Source organism: Somniosus microcephalus, chromosome 7 (genome assembly GCF_052327205.1).
Source record: "Somniosus microcephalus isolate GS21.2 chromosome 7, FLI_Smic_1.0, whole genome shotgun sequence".
Taxonomy (NCBI): Eukaryota; Metazoa; Chordata; class Chondrichthyes; order Squaliformes; family Somniosidae; genus Somniosus; species Somniosus microcephalus.
In genome coordinates, this window is record NC_140993.1 from 191,467,568 (window position 1) to 191,489,162 (window position 21,595).

At 50.7% G+C, this 21,595-nt stretch overlaps 1 protein-coding gene across 1 annotated transcript in view; it reads right to left on the bottom strand.

The window, feature by feature from the left end:
* csmd3b (CUB and Sushi multiple domains 3b) overlaps nucleotides 1-21,595 on the bottom strand; it is a 1,929,854-nt gene that overhangs the window by 1,220,579 nt on the left and 687,680 nt on the right. Inside the window, exons 6-7 of the mRNA XM_085993978.1 lie at nucleotides 9,637-9,724; nucleotides 4,064-4,188 (exon numbers count right to left, since the gene is read on the bottom strand). Of these exons, the coding sequence (XP_085850104.1) occupies nucleotides 4,064-4,188; nucleotides 9,637-9,724 (213 nt within the window). The remainder of the gene's footprint in view (nucleotides 1-4,063; nucleotides 4,189-9,636; nucleotides 9,725-21,595) is intronic.

Genomic DNA, 21,595 nt, shown 5'->3' on the forward strand with positions numbered 1-21,595 from the left:
ACGGGGATAGGGTGGGATACATGTTGGTGTAGGGGTTACGGGGATCGGGTGGGATATGTGTCGGTGCAGGCTTGATGGGCCGAAATGGCCTCTATCTGCACTGTGGGGTTTCTGTGATTTCTGTGATTCTGTGAGTCTGGCTGCACAGCCTCTTCCTCCTCCACAGTGAGGACGGGGGCTCTGGATGGTACTGTGGGGGAGTAAAGGAAGGACATAGAGATGTAATGCCAAAGTTCTTCTGGTGACTCCCAGCGAGTTGGCATCTGCTGACACCTGCATCCATGCAGCATTGGTCTCAGTGGGAGGCCTCTTCCTCCCTGACATAGGGAAGAGGACCTCCCTGTGGGCCCTAACCCCATCCAATAATGCCTCCAGTGAAGCCTCGTCGAATTTGGAGGCAGCTTGGGGTCTGGCACTGCCCACAGCTGCTGCGGGCTCCTCTGCCATCCTGTGTCGTTCATTTGGAAGCCTTCAGAGGATGCAGTGCTTGCTATGGACCTTGAAAGCACCACGAATGATGACATCATACTGTGGGGATTTCTGACTCGAATTGGACAATTAGCAAGGCTTCCCACATGCTGGGAATTAATTGGCCACTTGAGGGAAAATTGCGTGGAGCTGGCTGACACTTTTTTATGCGTGTCAGAAACCCCACATTCGGGGAAATCCGACCATTCCCCACACAAGCCGAAAATCGGGGCCAGCATCTCTGTACAGCTTCTGCACGTATGTTCTTCCATGCGTGATTAGGAGAAGGTGGTATGGAGTGTGGCGACGTCCAAAATTCAGTTGTGTGTCAGTTCAGGCATTGCATGCTGATTGACATCACAATCTGCATATTTACATAGGAGAGGTGAGCACAGGCAATGGCAGCGTTGCTGACCTCTCCAAAATGGCGACCGTTGTGTCCCGCACCTGAAGTGGATGGAAGCGAGGTGGCCACCATTTTTTCAACAAAACCGGCCTTAAGGGCCGGTGCTACAACAACGAATATCGTGGCCACTGTCTTGTTACTGTTTGTGAGACCTTGCTGTGCACAAATTTGCTGCCGTGTTTCCTACATTGCAACAGTGGCTACACTTCAAAAGTATTTCATTGGCTGTAAAGCACTTTGGAACATCCTTAGGTCATGAAAGGCGCTATAAATGCAAATCTGTGAAGTACCTTGGGACTTTTTTCTATATTAAAGCTGCTATATAAATGCAAGTTGTTGTTGCGCTTGTTAAAATACATTTAATATTTCTGTGTCTTAAACAAAGGGAAATATTGCGTAAGTTCCAAGGTACACATTGTAGCTGAGAGGAAAATTGAGCCAATGGTAGTAAAATGATAACAGTGCATGACCTTCTTGCAAACAGGGTGATGCAATTGGCTCAGATGTTGCGGTAGGAATAACGGTGAGGCTATCAGCACTCACCATTATTATGGATTAAATCGGACAGCTATTTCCATCATCCGTTCATGCACAGTTAAACGTGGAAATCAGGAAGTTGCTGTTTGAGTTGACCTGCTCCTCCACAAGCTTCGCTACACCGATACCTTGCTGAGAGGTTCGGCATTCAAACGCATGAGGGGTGTGAAGTTGCGGTAATTGCACACTAAACACGACAGAAAAAGTTAGAGCTTGTCAATTAAAGTGTAAGTGAATTTTTAACGGCGTGATAAGTCTTAATTACTACCAAACCACCTCTCTGGCACTGAATTTTTACCTTTACAAGTGTGGAGTTTCATTCCTTCAGATTTTAATTATTGTTGGAGATTTGTTAAAAATTAAAATGAAAAGTATTATCTTTACGTTTTCTTTCTGTCGCTTTTATCTTTCTCTTAATCCAATCTTTCTTTCCCTCTCTTTATTTCACTTTCTGTACATGATTTTACATTGAATTAAATATTCTAACTTACACTTCCTGGTTTAGACCCTGTGGGGGAAAAATTGGCTCACGCCCCCTTTGGAGCGCTAACTTTTAGCGCCCCCGCACCCAAAATTCAATGGTAGCGCCCCAAGCTGGACGCGCTACTGAAAGCACTCCACCTCCCTCTTGGAGCACTCCCATTGAATATTACAGCGCTACGTGCAGCAGCGCGGCGGTACTGCAGGCCTCCCTCCCCTGATTAAAGGGGAGGGGCCTAGTGCAGCACGCACTGGGGCCCTGCTGGACCACCGGGGAGCGGGGAGCAGTGTGCTGGGCGCTGGCAACCCGCAGGAGGAGGCCAGAGGGGGCAGGCAGCCCCCAAAAAAAGGCCACTCGGCACCTGTTCTTTAATTATCGCCGCCCTGGCGGCAAAAACGCCACCCTGACCCAGTCGGACATAGTGTCCGGCGGTAGGTCAGGGGGCGTGAGCCAAGTTTGCGGCCGGGGCGAAAGCGCGGGGGCTGAGTATGGCGATGATGTCAGCGATGATTGGGGCGCTAACTGGAGGCGCAAAGCAACCAAATTTTTCTCCCTGCATGTCTCATTAAGAATCCTCCAATCCGATTGGCTGAAGAGACACACTGTTACTTGACTGTAAGTTACCATGCAAAAGCCCACAAAAAGTCTGTGGACAGCTATAAGTGTAGTTCGCCGTTCGTTCGCCGCTGACCGCAAAATCCGGGCTAACGTGTTTGCTAACATTTGATGTAGAGATTAACATGTAGGGCTTTTTTTAAATAGCAGTTTTTTTATTTGGTCATTCTTATCACGTAACAAATTATGACAGGGGAAAAGGGACTTTTTAAATAAAATCCTTTGAATAGGATGTTATTAGTAATCTGCACTGTCATCAGTTTGTTCATAACAAAAAGCACTATGATTAATTTGATTTTTTGTGAAAAATTCAATTTCCCTTACATAGATATATTTGTATGTATATTGTAATATTTAACGTTATTTTGTGTATTATTTAAAACTTAATATACTCATATTTTAAATTTAAAATCTTTTCAATGACTACCTTATTATGCTTCTTTTCTATTCACTATGGTGGATCATTGACAGTAAAACTTGAGGGAGAAAGCTGCCAGAAAGAATCTCATTCATGTGAAGCTACAGAGTCAGAATATTGAAAATTCACTGTTAAGCATGTATAGGGTACAATATTCTTTATATTGTGTCAAAATCGTTCCAAAAGATTGATGTGACAATAAGAATTGGAGATATAGATGGAGACCTTTCTCAGAAGTTCCACTAAATGCTGCAAAATATATCCATCGCTAGTTTATATGATTCCAAGAATCAATAGTTGTTGAAGACCCGACAAGCTTAAACCAGGAAAAGATAAGCCACAGAATGAGGAGTAATTAAAGAATCGAATACTCTATAGTAACATCACTGCTAAGAAACAGAGCTGTATTCATATCAGTGAAATAGATAACCCCATTAACTTCCCCCTTCCCCAGATAGTTATTGATTGATTTTGACCTGCCAGATGCCAACAGGATATTATCTTTATATTGTGTCACATTGCACACACCATTTGACAAGGTTTAGGAAAGTGATAAAATTAGATAGAAGATTGAAAGGATACCACACCTATTTTGATTTTAAGAGTAATAGACCTGACCATGCAATAAATAAATAAAAACATTGCGAGTGTATTATAATGTAGTCAGGTCTCTTTAAATTTTACGTCATACCACAACCAGATGCAATAATGGTCAGCTAATGGTAATTGATCAAATTTGGAAAACTTTGTCACCACCCCGGACTAGGATATTCCACCTTGAAGTCGCACATTTCATTATATGTGGTGATTCAGTAAGTATATTGGCAACTGCCGCTGGGTCTTTGTTGATGTCTAAGACTATGCATTTCTGAATTATTTTCTATAATATTTCCACGTTAATTTTATTTTAAGTGTTTCTGTGCTGAGACACTTGTTCTTTGCAGTTTCCTTAATATTCTCCTGCCTTTTAATGAAATGTAAAACCGGAGAAAAGTGATTCCTGATCATGTGGTACAGCTCATAACAGTCAAAAATCTGCTTTGATGGAAACATCACTATAACATGATAATATACTTAAGAGGTCTCAGCCATTGTGTGAAATGCTATATCGACAGTGAATTTTGTTAATTATTCATACCTTTACATACTGGCCTATGGTCACTCCATGCAGCAAACACTTCAGCAATCGTCTGGCATGTGATACTTTTGGATCCTTGCAGAACAAAGTCTTCATCACATGTAAATTGGACTGCTGCTCCAAGACTTTAGAAAGAAATGGTGAGAAAAATATTAACTCTCTTATCTCGCTATATAAGGCATAATAATTGCATAATTAAAATAAACAAAGTAGCATTTCCATAACTAACGACTACTCCTCAAACCAAATTTACAATGTACTGAGTAAAAAGTAAATCTTGTATGCAGTTAAAACTGCATAGTTAGCAATAGTGTCAACTATTGAAGTCATGCTGTAAATTAGACAAATGGCATAATTATCACAGCAGACCAGGTGAACCAAGCTGGGTTGGTAATGGGGGAGATGCTATGCACTTGTCAGTACAGCAACTCAAATGCTTACAGCAGCCATACAAATGATACATATCTGCTGTATAAATGGCTCATGTATGTAACTTTCCTATATACAAGCCAATGTTACCATTGAAACTTTGTACAGGTACATTGTAGCTGTGAGATGTTATTGGAAGTATTGTAGGATAAAAATGTATGCATCACTTGAACAAGAAGTCTATTAAAATTATGAGGGGTTTTGCTAGAGTAGATCGGGAGAAACTATTTCCACTGGCAGGAGGGTTGATAACCAGAGAATTTAAGATAATTAGCAAAATATCCAGGGGAGAAATTATGAGAATTTTTTTTACACAGGGAGTTTTTATAATCAGGAATACACTACCTGAAAGGGTGGTGGAAGCAGATCCAATAATAACATTCAAAAGGGAATTGGATATATACTTGAAAAGGAGACATTTGTAGGGCTGTAGGGAAAGGGCAGGGGAGTGGGACTAATTGGATAGCTCTGTCACAGGCCTGGCACAGATACGATGGGTCGAATGGCCTCCTTCTGTGCTGTATCATTCTATAATTCTTTGACTTTACCAAAAACATCTAACAAACAACAAAGATGAATATAGACTGACTTGCGTAATGACTGATCATTAACCATTAATAGCACCAGTACTTTTGAAAAATTATTACCTACATTATGAAAGGTGTATGCCATATAATAAAACAACTGGCATTTATACAGCACCCTTAACATACAAAAACATCCCAAGTGCTTCACAGAGACATAGAACATAGAATCCACCACCCTTTCAGGTAATGGTTTCCAGATCACAACTCACTGCATAATTTTTTTTCTCATGTCGCCTCTGGTTGTTTTGCCAATCACCTTCAATCTAGGTCCTCCAGTTACCAACCCTTCTGCCACTGGAAAGTTTCTCCTTAATTACTCTATCAAAACCCTTCATGATTTTGAACACTTCTATCAAATCTGCTCTTAACCTTCTCTGCTCAAAGGATAACAAACCAGCTTCTGCAGTCTCTGCACATAACTGAACTCGTTCATCCCTGGTACCATCCCAGTAAATCTCTTCTGCACCCTCTCTATGGGCATGACATCCTTCCTAAAGTGCAGTGCCCATAATTGGACACAATACTCCAGCTGAGGCCTAGCCAGTGTTTTATAAAGGTGTACCATAACTTTCTTGCTTTTGTACTCTACTGGGGGGATTTTAACCAAAAAAAACAGGTGGTTTGGGGGTGGGTCGGAGGTTAAAAAGTTAAAAACCTGAATCCCATCCCCAACCCACCCACTTCCAGTTTTAACAGAGGCGGGATAGGGGCGGGCAGCCAACCCGTTCGCAGGGGGCAGGATGGCACTTTAAATATTATATTGAGGCTAAATTTAACCGTGGGCGGGCAGGTATCCCAAGCCTCGGTGAACTTGCCAGCTAAAGGAAGGCAAGGGCTGCTGGATCCAGGAGGGAATTGCATTTGCACTTAGCTGCTGGATGCAGAATTCCTGTCTTATCATCCCCCTGCGATCAGACACCCCCCAACCTTCCAATCTCCCCCTGACCTCTCCCCCTGCCCAAGGCCTGCGACCTCCCCCACATTAGCCCTCTGATCTCCGAACCCCGGCATCCGATACCCCCCGTCCTCCCGAACCCCCCCACCAGCCTCCGACCTCCACACCCCCACTGAGGCCTCTGATCCCCTCGCTTCTGCATCCGATCTGCAGCCCTAGCCCTCACCAACATCCAGCTCTCGAGCCCTCCAAAGATCCTCCAGCTGACCCTGCTGAAAATCTGCAATACCTGACTGCCTCTGAAAATCCTCGACCTTCCGACCCAAATCCTCCCTCCCTCCTCTCTATGGCTTTGTGCCGCAGGCCTACCCGACCGACAGCCAATCAGCCTCTCCATCTGGCTGGCAGCGGGTGGGAAACAGAGATTCAAAATGTTAATCAGGCCCTGCCATTAAATTCGGCAGGCCTCGAGGGAAAGCCGTTCTCCCGGGATTCCCGGCCGCATTGCAGTGCCCGCCGCACCATTAAAATTTTGGCCTATGCCTCTATTAATAAAGTAAAGGATCCCTTATGCTTTTTTAACAGCCTTCTCAACATTCTGCCACTTTAAAAAATACATACACTCCCAGTTCCCTCTGTTCCTGCACTCCATTTAAAATTGTACCATTTAGTTTATATTGCCTCTCCTCATTCTTCCTATTAAAATATATCACTCCACACTTCTCTGTGTTAAATTTCATCTGCCATGTGTCTGCCAAATTCACCAGTCTGTCTATGTCCTCCTGAAATCTGTTACGATCCTCCTCATCGTATACGACATTTCTGAGTTTTGTGTCATCTGCAAAATTTGAAATGATGCCTTGCTTACCCGAGTTCAGCTCATTAATATATGTTAAAAAGAGCAGTGGTCCTGATACCAACCTCTGGGGAACACTACTGTATACTTCCCTCCAGTCTGAAAAGCAACCGTTCACCATTACTCTTTGCGTTTTGTCCCTTCGCCAAAATTAGTATCCATGCTGCCACTGTCCCTTTAATCCCATGGGCTATAATTTTACCATCAAGTCTATTACGTGGTACTTTATCAATCGCCTTTCAAAGTCCATATACACAACATCAACTGCACTACCCTCATCAATCTTCTCCATCACTTCATCAAAGAACTCAATCAAATTAGTCACACAAGATTTGCTTTTTACAAGATGTTCATTTATTAACCCATCGCTATCCAAGTGTCAATTTATCTTGTCGCTAAAAGTTTCCCCACCACTGATGTTAGGCTAACTGGTCTGTAATTGCCAGGTTTATCCTTTTCTTCTTTTTTGAACAGGGGTGTAACATTTGAAATTTGAAATTTGAAATCCTCCAGTTTTCTGGCACAACCTCCATATCTAAGCATGAATGGAAGAGTGTGGCCAGAGCCTCTGCAATTTTCCACCCTTTCTTTCCTCAGTAACCTATAATGCTTCCCATCGAAACTGGGTGACTTGTTTTACTTTGAGTGCTGTCTTTTAAGTACCTCCTCTATCTATTTTTTATCTTATCCAATATTGTTACTACTTCCTCCTTTACTGCTATATTGGCAGCATCCTGTTGTCTAGGCTGCGATTTTGCCGACCGAAGGAGGTCCGGGGCGACTGGGGTCAGTGCCGCAGTCCCAGCCCGCTGCCTACTGCAGCCCGCGCTCTCCAAGTGATTTTACGTTAATAGGGCTTGTTAAGCCCGCCCTGTGAGGTTCCCGGACAATTAAAAGGAAGCGGGTCTGATGACGCCATTTGATGACGCGTTAGCAGCCGCTTTCCTTAAAGGGACCATGTCCAAATTGATTGACAGTTCCGTTGTCAGTGTTCTGCAGTATTGAGGTGCTGCAAACACTGACGAGCACTGCACAGAGGTGCACGGCTGCACCCAGGCTCACCCATGACTCCCTCCATATGCAGCCTGGTTGCACGTTGCAAAGGAGGGCACAAGCAGGGATGTCGTCAGGAGGACCTGGCTGCAGTGGCACAAGCCTTTCAATGATCTCAGTAGGTCACAAAACGTTACTGCCAAGCCACACTCAACCTCATCCTGCTGTGCCACTCATCACATCCCCATCACTCTGCCTTCCCTACCCTTCTCCTGTACATCCTTACACCAACTTACCTTGCATCTCCACCCATCCCTCTCTAACTACATTATCACTTTCCCATTTCACTAGCCACCCCTCACACTCACCCTTATCCTACTGCAAGCATACCAACTAACAGCAGACAAGGGTAGGGACTTGGGTGCTTTAGCCAATGTTCATGTGAAGTTTCTGGTAATGCACTGTCAAACATTGAAACCTTTATTTTCAGCACTTTACATTCTTGGACAGATTTGTGTGTACCTTTGGAAGTGCTTAGTGAGTTGTAGTGAATGGTGAGATAGACCCGACACCTGGCAGACTCACATGGAGGCGGGTTCTCTACCCACTGTCAATCTTTTCTATTTTGACAGCGGACCCGCCTTTGAACCTGCCCTCTGAGCGCTGGCAAAATTCAGCCCATAATCAATAAAATGGACACTGAGCCAAAGAAGGAACTATTAGGAGGAGTGACCAAAAGCTTGGCCAAGAGGTGGGTTCTAAGGTGCATCTTAAAGAAGGATAAGGAGGTGGAGGGTTAAAGGATCAAATTCTAGAGCAAGGGGCCTAGGTAGCTGAAGGCACAGTCACCTGGAGAATTGGTGTAGATGGTTAAATATGGCCAATTATGCCATATCTCTAATGCTTCCATTAAAGTTATGGTGGGAGCCAGGAGAGCCCTGCATAAATTTGTTTTATTCATTTTAATGAGGATTATTAAAACAGAGAGAGTGCTGTAATGCTTATTATGTCATTGGGATTAAGTATTAAATTCAAGGAGCTACCCAGAGCCCCACAGGTTATTTATTTTACTGTGGACTTAAGAGTTCAAATTATTTGCTCAGCGACTCAATCTAAATCTACACAAAGAAACAAATATTTTTACAAATTCTCCGTTACCCACTTTACAGAACACAAAGCTACTCAGAACTTTTTTCATGTCATTGGCACAGTTCTACCATTTTTAAAAATTCATTCCTGGGATGTGGGCATCGTTTGCAAAACCAGCATTTATTGCCCATCCCTAATTGCCCTTGAGAAGGTGGTGTTGAGCCACCTTCTTGAATGGCTGCAGTCCGCGTGGTAAAAGTACTCCCACAATACTGTTAGGTAGGGAGTTCCAGGATTTTGACCCAGCGACGATGAAGGAACGGCGATATATTTCCAAGTCAGGATGGTGTGTAACTTGGAGGGGAACTTGCAGGTAATGGTGTTCCCATGCGCCTGCTGCACTTGTCTTTCTAGGTGGTAGAGGTCGCTGGTTTGGGAGGTGCTGTCATGACAAAAGAACAGCTGTGCAGCCCCTCCCCCCATTGCCAACAGGTGTGGACATGTGCCATGTCTGCTGGCTGATAATATGGGAACTATAGAAATCTGATTTTCTTTCCTGACACAATTTCTAGACCATGCAAATGTTATAGAATGGAATGGGTGGGGGTGGGGGTGGGGGGTTGGTGGGTGGAATCAATAAGTGTTTACTTTTAAAATTTTTGAAATCGGTTGTATTATTGATATATAAGTACAATTTGCAGACATGAGTAAAAGAGTTAGTTACCTAAAATCAGAACCAATTCTTTCTCCATGTTCTGGCTCTCCAGGATCTGGACACGAGTTGGATGCTTGCTTTATTCCTCCTTCATTCACTGCAAAAGAATGTAAACAAAATAATAACATGCATCAAAGCCATTTAAAAGCACAATCAGATTCTTCAGTAACAATCCTTGCATTGTACTTTGATCACAAAATAGCTGGGAAATCTCAACTCTTGTAAATGTGATACATGTAGAAATACTGTCAGTAAAAAAATCTTGTATTGCATAAAATGAACCCCCAAAGTAATGCAATGTTTCAGATTCATTAACATTTCCAAAAATGTTGATATCTTTAGCACAGCAGTTTCATTTCGACAATTGTTGGTTAAAGAAAGGCAGAGCTTACATTATGTCATACTTTATCGCATCCTCAAAATATTTCATTGCATTCAGCATTTAATGAATTACTTTTTGAAGTGTAGCCACTGTTATGTAGGCCGACATGGAAGTCAATTTGCAACGCACTAAGTTCAGCAAACAGTGAGGAGATGAATGACCAGTTAACTGTTTTTGATGGTATTGACTGAGGGAGGAATGTTGGCCAGGGCACCAGGAGAACTCCCTGCCCTTCTTCAAATAGTGACACCCGACCTTTCACATCCACCTGAACAGGCAGGGAAAGCTTCATTTTAACATCTCACCTGAAAGACAGCAATGCAGCACCCCTTCAAATACTGTGTCAGCCTAGATTCTGTGCTCAAGTGGGTCTTGTACCCATAGCTTTATGGCTTGGAGACAGGAATGAACTAAACTGATATGACAGTTTATGGTGGGTAGTGATAAGATGTAATGGGGAATGTTCTGACATGTCGGTGGTGCATATCAGGAACATATTGTCCATGGTTTTTCAATCATTTAAATGTATGGCAGCACACACCAGAATTTCGATATGTGTTCATGGTGGATGAGGCTTCCCTCCTGCAGAATGACGTTGCAAAATTAGCTCTCAAGTGCACAGCGATGGTGATTGTCTCCAGCTGTACATCTGCTCATTGAAAGGTATAGAAAGTGGACTCTTCTCTTCAAAAGTTAAGCAAATCGAAGAGAAGCACATGTGTTAAGAAAATGGTAAATGCCCTATATTTTTTAATTGATTTTGTAGATCTCAAGAACAGTGCTTCAAGCATCAATGAGATTTCTACAAGTTTTCAATTGTTTGATTTTCCACACTTTGGGCAGGATTTTCATTGGGCCGTGGAGGTAGGATTGGAGGCGTGTGGAGGGTTAAAATCTCTAAGTCAGGGGGCACGAACCTATCCCACCCCCAACCCACCTCCATGCCAGTTTCAAAGGAGGCAGATACCCGACCTGTGCTGGGACCCGCCTCCCCGAGGCGGGAAGGGGATCAGTGCCAATTAACTGCCTGTTAACAGGTAGTTAACAGGCAGTTTTTAGCCGAATCCCTATTTTTATTGCTGAAGTGTGGGATTCAAAGATGGCTCGAAACCACGCCAAATAAGCGAGGCGGGCCATCGGGCTGAAGGGCTTGGAGGGGTCGAGATGTCCGGTGGTCAGGTGAGTGATGGGTGCATGAGTTCAGAGGTAAGTGTGTTTGGTGTGTGTAAAGTGTTTAAAGTTGATTTACTTACATTTATTTACCTTTACAGCCTTCCTTCCTTCAGGTCTCGGGAGTGCCTCATCTCACCGGCACAGAAAGCAGACTGGCCGCGATCTGTCAAAAGTTGCAGCATTCAGCTTTCTGTTCTGGAGAGATCTCTAAATCAGCCTGAGAGGAAGGAATTAACTTGGAGTACAGATTGTCAGTGTCTGACAGCTTCAAACAGCTGTCAAACGCTGATATTTCATCTGTCAAAAGCTTTTGATAGATGAAATGTCAATCTGTGATGTCACCTGTTGCCGGGTGGCCCTTAATGGGCCTGCAGAGCCCGCTGGGTGGGCTCGACAAGGTCAATAAAAGTGAAGACCGCGTGGGTTGGCCACAACTCGATGGAGGCGGGACTGCAAACCCAGGAAGCGCGAGAGTTCGGCGCTACTAAAAGTGACTGGGAGCCCATGAGAGCGCGAGAGTTCGGAGCTACTAAAGGTGAGCGGGAGCCCAGGAGAGCGCGAGAGTTCGGAACTACTAAAGGTGAGTGGGAGCCCAGGAGAGCACGAGAGTTCGGAGCTACTAAAGGTGAGCGGGAGCCTAGGAGAGCACAAGAGTTCGGAGCTACTAAAGGTGAGCGGGAGCCCAGGAGAGCACGCGAGTTCGGAGCTACTAAAAGTGACTGGGAGCCCATGAGAGCGCGAGAGTTCGGAGCTACTAAAGGTGAGCGGGAGCCCAGGAGAGCGCGAGATTTCGGAGCTACTAAAGGTGAGCGGGAGCCCAGGAGAGCGCGAGAGTTCGGAGCTACTAAAGGTGAGCGGGAGCCCAGGAGAGAGCGAGAGTTCGGAGCTACTAAAAGTGACTGGGAGCCCAGGAGAGCGCGAGAGTTCGGAGCTACTAAAGGTGAGCAGGAGCCCAGGAGAGCGCGAGAGTTCGGAGCTACTAAAGGTGAGCGGGAGCCCAGGAGAGCGCGAGAGTTCGGAGCTACTAAAGGTGAGCGGGAGCCTAGGAGAGCACAAGAGTTCGGAGCAACTAAAGGTGAGCGGGAGCCCAGGAGAGCACGCGAGTTCGGAGCTACTAAATGTGAGCAGGAGCCCAGGAGAGCGTGAGAGTTCGGAGCTACTAATGGTGAGCGGGAGCCCAGGAGAGCGCGAGAGTTCGGAGCTACTAAAGGTGAGCGGGAGCCCAGGAGAGCGCGAGAGTTCGGAGCTACTAACGGTGAGCGGGAGCCCAGGAGAGCGCGAGAGTTCGGAGCTACTAAAGGTGAGCGGGAGGTCAGGAGAGCGCGAGAGTTCGGAGCTACTAAAGGTGAGCGGGAGCCCAGGAGAGCACGAGATTTCGGAGCTACTAAAGGTGAGCGGGAGCCCAGGAGAGCGCGAGAGTTCGGAGCAACTAAAGGTGAGCGGGAGGACAGGAGAGAGCGAGAGTTCGGAGCTACTAAAGGTGAGCGGAAGCCCAGGAGAGAGCGACAGTTCAGAGCTACTAAAGGTGAGCGGGAGCCCAGGAGAGAGCGAGAGTTCGGAGCTACTAAAGGTGAGCGGGAGCCCAGGAGAGCGCGAGAGTTTGGTGTTACTAAAGGTGAGCGGGAGCCCAGGAGAGCGCAAGAGAACGGAGCTACTAAAGGGGAGCGGGAGCACAGGAGAGAGCGAGAGTTCGGAGCTACTAAAGGTGAGCGGGAGCCCAGGAGAGCGCGAGAGTTCGGAGCTACTAAAGGTGAGCGGGAGCCCAGGACAGCGCGAGAGTTCAGAGCTACTAAAGGTGAGCAGGAGCCCAGGAGAGCGCGAGAGTTCGGAGCTACTAAAGGTGAGCGGGAGCCCAGGAGAGCGCGAGAGTTCGGAGCTACTAACGGTGAGCGGGAGCCCAGGAGAGAGCGAGACTTCGGAGCTACTAAAGGTGAGCGGGAGCCCAGGAGAGAGCGAGAGTTCGGAGCTACTAAAGGTGAGCGGGAGCCCAGGAGAGAGCGAGACTTCGGACCTACTAAAGGTGAGCGGGAGCCCAGGAGAGAGCGAGAGTTCGGAGCTACTAATGGTGAGCGGGAGCCCAGGACAGCGCGAGAGTTTGCAGCTACTAAAGGTGAGCGGGAGCCCAGGAGAGAGCGAGAGTTCGGAGCTACTAAAGGTGAGCGGCAGCCCAGGAGAGCGTGAGAGTTCTGAGCTACTAAAGGTGAGCAGGAGCCCAGGAGAGCGCGAGAGATCGGAGCTACTAAAGGTGAGCGGGAGCCCAGGAGAGCGCGAGAGCTCGGAGCTACTAAAGGTGAGCGGGAGCCCAGGAGAGCGCGAGAGATCGGAGCTACTAAAGGTGAGCGGGAGCCCAGGAGAGCGCGAGAGTTCAGAGCGACTAAAGGTGAGCGGGAGACCAGGAGAGCGCGAGAGTTCGGAGCTACTAAAGGTGAGCGGGAGCCCAGGAGAGCGCGAGAGTTCGGAGCTACTAAAGGTGAGCGGGAGCCCAGGAGAGCGCGAGAGTTTGGAGCTACTAAAGGTGAGCGGGAGCCCAGGAGAGCGCGAGAGTTTGGAGCTACTAAAGGTGAGCGGGAGCCCAGGAGAGAGCGAGACTTCGGAGCTACTAAAGGTGAGCGGGAGCCCAGGAGAGAGCGAGAGTTCGGAGCTACTAAAGGTGAGCGGGAGCCCAGGAAAGAGCGAGACATTGGAGCTATTAAAGGTGAGCGGGAGCCCAGGAGAGAGCGAGAGTTCGGAGCTACTAACGGTGAGCGGGATCCCAGGAGAGCGCGAGAGTTCGGAGTTACTAAAGGTGAGCGGGAGCCCAGGAGAGCGCGAGAGTTCGGAGCTACTAACGGTGAGCGGGAGCCCAGGAGAGCGCGAGAGTTCAGAGCTACTAAAGGTGAGCGGGAGGTCAGGAGAGCGCGAGAGTTCGGAGCTACTAAAGGTGAGCGGGAGCCCAGGAGAGCGCGAGATTTCGGAGCTACTAAAGGTGAGCGGGAGCCCAGGAGAGCGCGAGAGTTCGGAGCTACTAAAGGTGAGCGGGAGCCCAGGAGAGAGCGAGAGTTCGGAGCTACTAAAAGTGACTGGGAGCCCAGGAGAGCGCGAGAGATCGGAGCTACTAAAGGTGAGCGGGAGCCCAGGAGAGCGCGAGAGTTCAGAGCGACTAAAGGTGAGCGGGAGACCAGGAGAGCGCGAGAGTTCGGAGCTACTAAAGGTGAGCGGGAGCCCAGGAGAGCGCGAGAGTTCGGAGCTACTAAAGGTGAGCGGGAGCCCAGGAGAGCGCGAGAGTTTGGAGCTACTAAAGGTGAGCGGGAGCCCAGGAGAGCGCGAGAGTTTGGAGCTACGAAAGGTGAGCGGGAGCCCAGGAGAGAGCGAGACTTCGGAGCTACTAAAGGTGAACGGGAGCCCAGGAGAGAGCGAGAGTTCGGAGCTACTAAAGGTGAGCGGGAGCCCAGGAAAGAGCGAGACATCGGAGCTATTAAAGGTGAGCGGGAGCCCAGGAGAGAGCGAGAGTTCGGAGCTACTAACGGTGAGCGGGATCCCAGGAGAGCGCGAGAGTTCGGAGCTACTAACAGTGAGCGGGAGCCCAGGAGAGCGCGAGAGTTCGGAGCTACTAAAGGTGAGCGGGAGCCCAGGAGAGCGCGAGAGATCGGAGCTACTAAAGGTGAGCGGGAGCCCAGGAGAGCGCGAGAGATCGGAGCTACTAAAGGTGAGCGGGAGCCCAGGAGAGTGCGAGAGTTCGGAGCTACTAAAGGTGAGCGGGAGCCCAGGTAAGCACGAGAGATCGGAGCTACTAAAGGTGAGCGGGAGCCCAGGAGAGCGCAAGAGTTCGGAGCTACTAAAGGAGAGCGGGAGCCCAGGAGAGCGAGAGTTCGGAGCTACTAAAGGTGAGCGGGAGCCCAGGAGAGCGCGAGAGTTCAGAGCGACTAAAGGTGAGCGGGAGACCAGGAGAGCGCGAGAGTTCGGAGCTACTAAAGGTGAGCGGGAGCCCAGGAGAGCGCGAGAGTTCGGAGCTACTAAAGGTGAGCGGGAGCCCAGGAGAGTGCGAGAGTTTGGAGCTACTAAACGTGAGCGGGAGCCCAGGAGAGCGCGAGAGTTTGGAGCTACTAAAGGTGAGCGGGAGCCCAGGAGAGAGCGAGACTTTGGAGCTACTAAAGGTGAGCGGGAGCCCAGGAGAGAGCGAGAGTTCGGAGCTACTAAAGGTGAGCGGGAGCTCAGGAAAGAGCGAGACATCGGAGCTACTAAAGGTGAGCGGGAGCCCAGGAGAGAGCGAGAGTTCGAAGCTACTAACGGTGAGCGGGATCCCAGGAGAGCGCGAGAGTTCGGAGCTACTAACAGTGAGCGGGAGCCCAGGAGAGCGCGAGAGTTCGGAGCTACTAAAGGTGAGCGGGAGCCCAGGAGAGCGCGAGAGATCGGAGCTACTAAAGGTGAGCGGGAGCCTAGGAGAGCGCGAGAGTTCGGAGTGACTAAAGGTGAGCAGGAACCCAGGAGAGCGCGAGAGATTGAAGCTACTAAAGGTGAGCGGGAGCCCAGAAGAGCGAGAGTTCGGAGCTACTAAAGGTGAGCGGGAGCCCAGGAGAGCGCGAGAGTTCAGAGCGACTAAAGGTGAGCGGGAGACCAGGAGAGCGCGAGAGTTCGGAGCTACTAAAGGTGAGCGGGAGCCCAGGAGAGCGCGAGAGTTCGTAGCTACTAAAGGTGAGCGGGAGCCCAGGAGAGCGCGAGAGTTTGGAGCTACTAAACGTGAGCGGGAGCCCAGGAGAGCGCGAGAGTTTGGAGCTACTAAAGGTGAGCGGGAGCCCAGGAGAGAGCGAGACTTCGGAGCTACTAAAGGTGAGCGGGAGCCCAGGAGAGAGCGAGACATCGGAGCTACTAAAGGTGAGCGGGAGCCCAGGAGAGAGCGAGAGTTCGGAGCTACTAACGGTGAGCGGGATCCCAGGAGAGCGCGAGAGTTCGGAGCTACTAACAGTGAGCGGGAGCCCAGGAGAGCGCGAGAGTTCGGAGCTACTAAAGGTGAGCGGGAGCCCAGGAGAGCGCGAGAGATCGGAGCTACTAAAGGTGAGCGGGAGCCTAGGAGAGCGCGAGAGTTCGGAGTGACTAAAGGTGAGCAGGAACCCAGGAGAGCGCGAGAGATTGAAGCTACTAAAGGTGAGCGGGAGCCCAGGAGAGCGCGAGAGTTCCGAGCTACTAAAGGTGAGCGGGAGCCCAGGAGAGCGCGAGAGATCGGAGCTACTAAAAGTGAGCGGGAGCCCAGGAGAGCGCGAGAGTTCGGAGCTACTAAAGGTGAGCGGGAGCCCAGGAGAGCGAGAGTTCGGAGCTACTAAAGGTGAGCGGGAGCCCAGGAGAGCGTGAGAGTTCGGAGCGACTAAAGGTGAGCGGGAGCCCAGGAGAGCGCGAGAGTTTGGAGCTACTAAAGGTGAGCGGGAGCCCAGGAGAGAGCGAGACTTTGGAGCTACTAAAGGTGAGCGGGAGCCCAGGAGAGAGCGAGAGTTCGGAGCTACTAAAGGTGAGCGGGAGCTCAGGAAAGAGCGAGACATCGGAGCTACTAAAGGTGAGCGGGAGCCCAGGAGAGAGCGAGAGTTCGAAGCTACTAACGGTGAGCGGGATCCCAGGAGAGCGCGAGAGTTCGGAGCTACTAACAGTGAGCGGGAGCCCAGGAGAGCGCGAGAGTTCGGAGCTACTAAAGGTGAGCGGGAGCCCAGGAGAGCGCGAGAGATCGGAGCTACTAAAGGTGAGCGGGAGCCTAGGAGAGCGCGAGAGTTCGGAGTGACTAAAGGTGAGCAGGAACCCAGGAGAGCGCGAGAGATTGAAGCTACTAAACGTGAGCGGGAGCCCAGGAGAGCGCGAGAGTTTGGAGCTACTAAAGGTGAGCGGGAGCCCAGGAGAGAGCGAGACTTCGGAGCTACTAAAGGTGAGCGGGAGCCCAGGAGAGAGCGAGACATCGGAGCTACTAAAGGTGAGCGGGAGCCCAGGAGAGAGCGAGAGTTCGGAGCTACTAACGGTGAGCGGGATCCCAGGAGAGCGCGAGAGTTCGGAGCTACTAACAGTGAGCGGGAGCCCAGGAGAGCGCGAGAGTTCGGAGCTACTAAAGGTGAGCGGGAGCCCAGGAGAGCGCGAGAGATCGGAGCTACTAAAGGTGAGCGGGAGCCTAGGAGAGCGCGAGAGTTCGGAGTGACTAAAGGTGAGCAGGAACCCAGGAGAGCGCGAGAGATTGAAGCTACTAAAGGTGAGCGGGAGCCCAGGAGAGCGCGAGAGTTCCGAGCTACTAAAGGTGAGCGGGAGCCCAGGAGAGCGCGAGAGATCGGAGCTACTAAAAGTGAGCGGGAGCCCAGGAGAGCGCGAGACTTCGGAGCTACTAAAGGTGAGCGGGAGCCCAGGAGAGCGAGAGTTCGGAGCTACTAAAGGTGAGCGGGAGCCCAGGAGAGCGTGAGAGTTCGGAGCGACTAAAGGTGAGCGGGAGCCAAGGAGAGCGCGAGAGTTCAGAGCTACTAAAGGTGAGCGGGAGCCCAGGAGAGCGCGAGAGTTCGGAGCTACCAAAGGTGAGCGGGAGCCCAGGAGAGCGCGAGAGTTCGGAGCTACTAAAGTTGAGCGGGAGCCCAGGAGAGCGCGAGAGATCGGAGCTACTAAAGGTGAGCGGGAGCCCAGGAGAGTGCGAGAGTTCGGAGCTACTAAAGGTGAGCGGGAGCCCAGGTAAGCACGAGAGATCGGAGCTACTAAAGGTGAGCGGGAGCCCAGGAGAGCGCAAGAGTTCGGAGCTACTAAAGGAGAGCGGGAGCCCAGGAGAGCGAGAGTTCGGAGCTACTAAAGGTGAGCGGGAGCCCAGGAGAGCGCGAGAGTTCAGAGCGACTAAAGGTGAGCGGGAGACCAGGAGAGCGCGAGAGTTCGGAGCTACTAAAGGTGAGCGGGAGCCCAGGAGAGCGCGAGAGATCGGAGCTACTAAAGGTGAGCGGGAGCCCAGGAGAGTGCGAGAGTTCGGAGCTACTAAAGGTGAGCGGGAGCCCAGGTAAGCACGAGAGATCGGAGCTACTAAAGGTGAGCGGGAGCCCAGGAGAGCGCAAGAGTTCGGAGCTACTAAAGGAGAGCGGGAGCCCAGGAGAGCGAGAGTTCGGAGCTACTAAAGGTGAGCCGGAGCCCAGGAGAGCGCGAGAGTTCAGAGCGACTGAAGGTGAGCGGGAGACCAGGAGAGCGCGAGAGTTCGGAGCTACTGAAGGTGAGCGGGAGCCCAGGAGAGCGCAAGAATTCGGAGCTACTAAAGGTGAGCGGGAGCCCAGGAGAGCGCGAGAGTTTGGAGCTACTAAACGTGAGCGGGAGCCCAGGAGAGCGCGAGAGTTTGGAGCTACTAAAGGTGAGCGGGAGCCCAGGAGAGAGCGAGACTTCGGAGCTACTAGAGGTGAGCGGGAGCCCAGGAGAGAGCGAGAGTTCGGAGCTACTAAAGGTGAGCGGGAGCCCAGGAGAGAGCGAGACATCGGAGCTACTAAAGGTGAGCGGGAGCCCAGGAGAGAGCGAGAGTTCGGAGCTACTAACGTTGAGCGGGATCCCAGGAGAGCGCGAGAGTTCGGAGCTACTAACAGTGAGCGGGAGCCCAGGAGAGCGCGAGAGTTCGGAGCTACTAAAGGTGAGCGGGAGCCCAGGAGAGCGCGAGAGATCGGAGCTACTAAAGGTGAGCGGGAGCCTAGGAGAGCGCGAGAGTTCGGAGTGACTAAAGGTGAGCAGGAACCCAGGAGAGCGCGAGAGATTGAAGCTACTAAAGGTGAGCGGGAGCCCAGGAGAGCGCGAGAGTTCTGAGCTGCTAAAGGTGAGCGGGAGCCCAGGAGAGCGCGAGAGATCGGAGCTACTAAAAGTGAGCGGGAGCCCAGGAGAGCGCGAGAGTTTGGAGCTACTAAAGGTTAGCGGGAGCCCAGGAGAGCGAGAGTTCAGAGCTACTAAAGGTGAGCGGGAGCCCAGGAGAGCGTGAGAGTTCGGAGCGACTAAAGATGAGCGGGAGCCAAGGAGAGCGCGAGAGTTCAGAGCTACTAAAGGTGAGCGGGAGCCCAGGAGAGCGCGTGAGTTCGGAGCTACCAAATGTGAGCGGGAGCCCAGGAGAGCGCGAGAGTTCGGAGCTACTAAAGGTGAGCGGGAGCCCAGGAGAGCGCGAGAGTTCGGAGCTACTAAAGGTGAGCGGGAGCCCAGGAGAGCGCGAGAGTTCGGAGCTACTAAAGGTGAGCGGGAGCCCAGGAGAGCGCGAGAGATCGGAGCTACTAAAGGTGAGCGGGAGCCCAGGAGAGCACGAGAGTTCGGAGCTACTAAAGGTGAGCGGGAGCCCAGGAGAGCGAGAGTTCGGAGCTACTAAAGGTGAGCGGGAGCCCAGGAGAGCGCGAGAGTTCGGAGCGACTGAAGGTGAGCGGGAGCCCAGGAGAGCGCGAGAGTTCGGAGCTACTAAAGGTGAGCGGGAGCCCAGGAGGGCGCGAGATTTCGGAGCTACTAAAGGTGAGCGATAGGTCAGGAGAGCGCGAGAGTTCGGAGCTACTAAAGGTGAGCGGGAGCCCAGGAGAGAGCGAGAGTTTGGAGCTACTAAAGGTGAGCGGGAGCCCAGGAGAGAGCAAGAGTTCGGAGCTACTAAAGGTGAGCGGGAGCCCAGGAGAGAGCAAGAGTTCGGAACTACTAATGGTGAGCGGGAGCCCAGGAGAGCGCGAGAGTTCGTAGCTACTAAAGGTGAGTGGGAGGTCAGGAGAGCGCGAGAGTTCGGCGCTACTAAAGGTGAGCGGGAGCCCAGGAGAGAGCGAGAGTTCGGAGTTACTAAAGGTGAGCGGGAGCCCAGGAGAGTTCGGAGCTACTGAAGGTGAGTGGGAGCCCAGGAGAGCGTGAGGGTTCAGAGCGACTAAAGGTGAGCAGGAGCCCAGGAGAGCGCGAGAGTTCGGAGCTACTAAAGGTGAGCGGGAGCCCAGGAGAGCGCGAGAGTTCGGAGCTACTAAAGATGAGCGGGAGCCCAGGAGAGTGCGAGAGTTCGTAGCTACTAAAGCTGAGCAGGAGCCCAGGAGAGCGCGAGAGTTTGGAGCTGCTAAAGGTGAGTGGGAGACCAGGAGAACGCGAGAGTTCGGCGCTACTAAAGGTGAGCGGGAGCCCAGGAGAGCGCGAGAGTTCAATGGTACTAAAAGGTGAGCAGGAGGTCAGGAGAGCGCGAGAGTGCAACGGTACTAAAGTTGAGCAGGAGGTCAGGAGAGCGCGAGAGTTCGGCGCTACTAAAGGTGAGCGGGAGCCCAGGAGAGCGTGAGAGTTCGGAGCTACTAAAGATGAGCGGGAGGTCAGGAGAGAGCGAGAGTTCGGCGCTACTAAAGGTGAGCGGGAGCCCAGGAGAGCGCGAGAGTTCAACGGTACTAAAGGTGAGCAGGAGGTCAGGAGAGCGCGAGAGTTCAACGGTACTAAAGGCGAGCAGGAGGTCAGGAGAGCGCGAGAGTTCGGCGCTACTAAAGGTGAGCGGAAGGTCAGGAGAGCGCGAGAGTTCGGAGTTACTAAAGGTGAGCGGGAGGTCAGGAGAGCGCGAGAGTTCGTAGCTACTAAAGGTGAGCGGGAGCCAAGGAGAGCGCGAGAGTTCGGAGCTACTAAAGGTGAGCGGGAGGTCAGGAGAGAGCGAGAGTTCGGAGTTACTAAAGGTGAGCGGGAACCCAGGAGAGCGCAAGAGTTCGGAGTTACTAAAGGTGAGCGGGGTTCAGGAGAGTGGGCACAACAGACCGGTGAGTGTAAAGAAGTAAAAAGTCATCAAAGTGTGACGTCACCAGAAAGCAGGTAAGTGATTGGTTGGTGAGTATTTCTATATTTCTCGCTTTTTTTCCAAACTTGATAGTCTAAATTTAAGAGCCTTGGTGTAGTTTAAAAGATATACGTGTTCCAAATTTTAAAACTAATTAATTAATTAATTGAGATGGGAGACCAGGCAACGTGTTGTTGTTGTTGCATGTGGGAGCTGGTGGACACCATTGAGGTCCAAGGCGACCACATCTGCAGCAAATGCTGGCTGCTCGAGAAACTTCAGCTCAGAGTTTATGAGCTGGAGTCCGAGCTTTGGACACTGCGACACATTAGGGAGGGGGGAGTGTTACCTGGATGCTAAGTTCCAGGAGGCAGTCACACCCACTAGAGTAATTACTTCCAATTTGGCCCATGGTCAGGGACAGGAGGGTGTGACTACAAGCGAGGCAGCTATTGGGATGTAGGAGGTAGTGATGGAGGAGCCTCAGCCCTTGGCCTTGTCAAACAGGTACGAGATTTTTGCTCCCTGTGTGGATGAGGGGAGGGACTGCAGGGAGGATGAGCAATCTGACCACAGCACCGTGGTACAGGGAGACATTCAAGTGGGGGGGGGGGAGTAAAAAGAAATGTTGTAGTGATAGGGGACAGTATAGTTAGGGGGATAGATACTGTTCTCTGCAGCTGAGAGCGTGACTCCCGAAGGCTGTGTTGCCT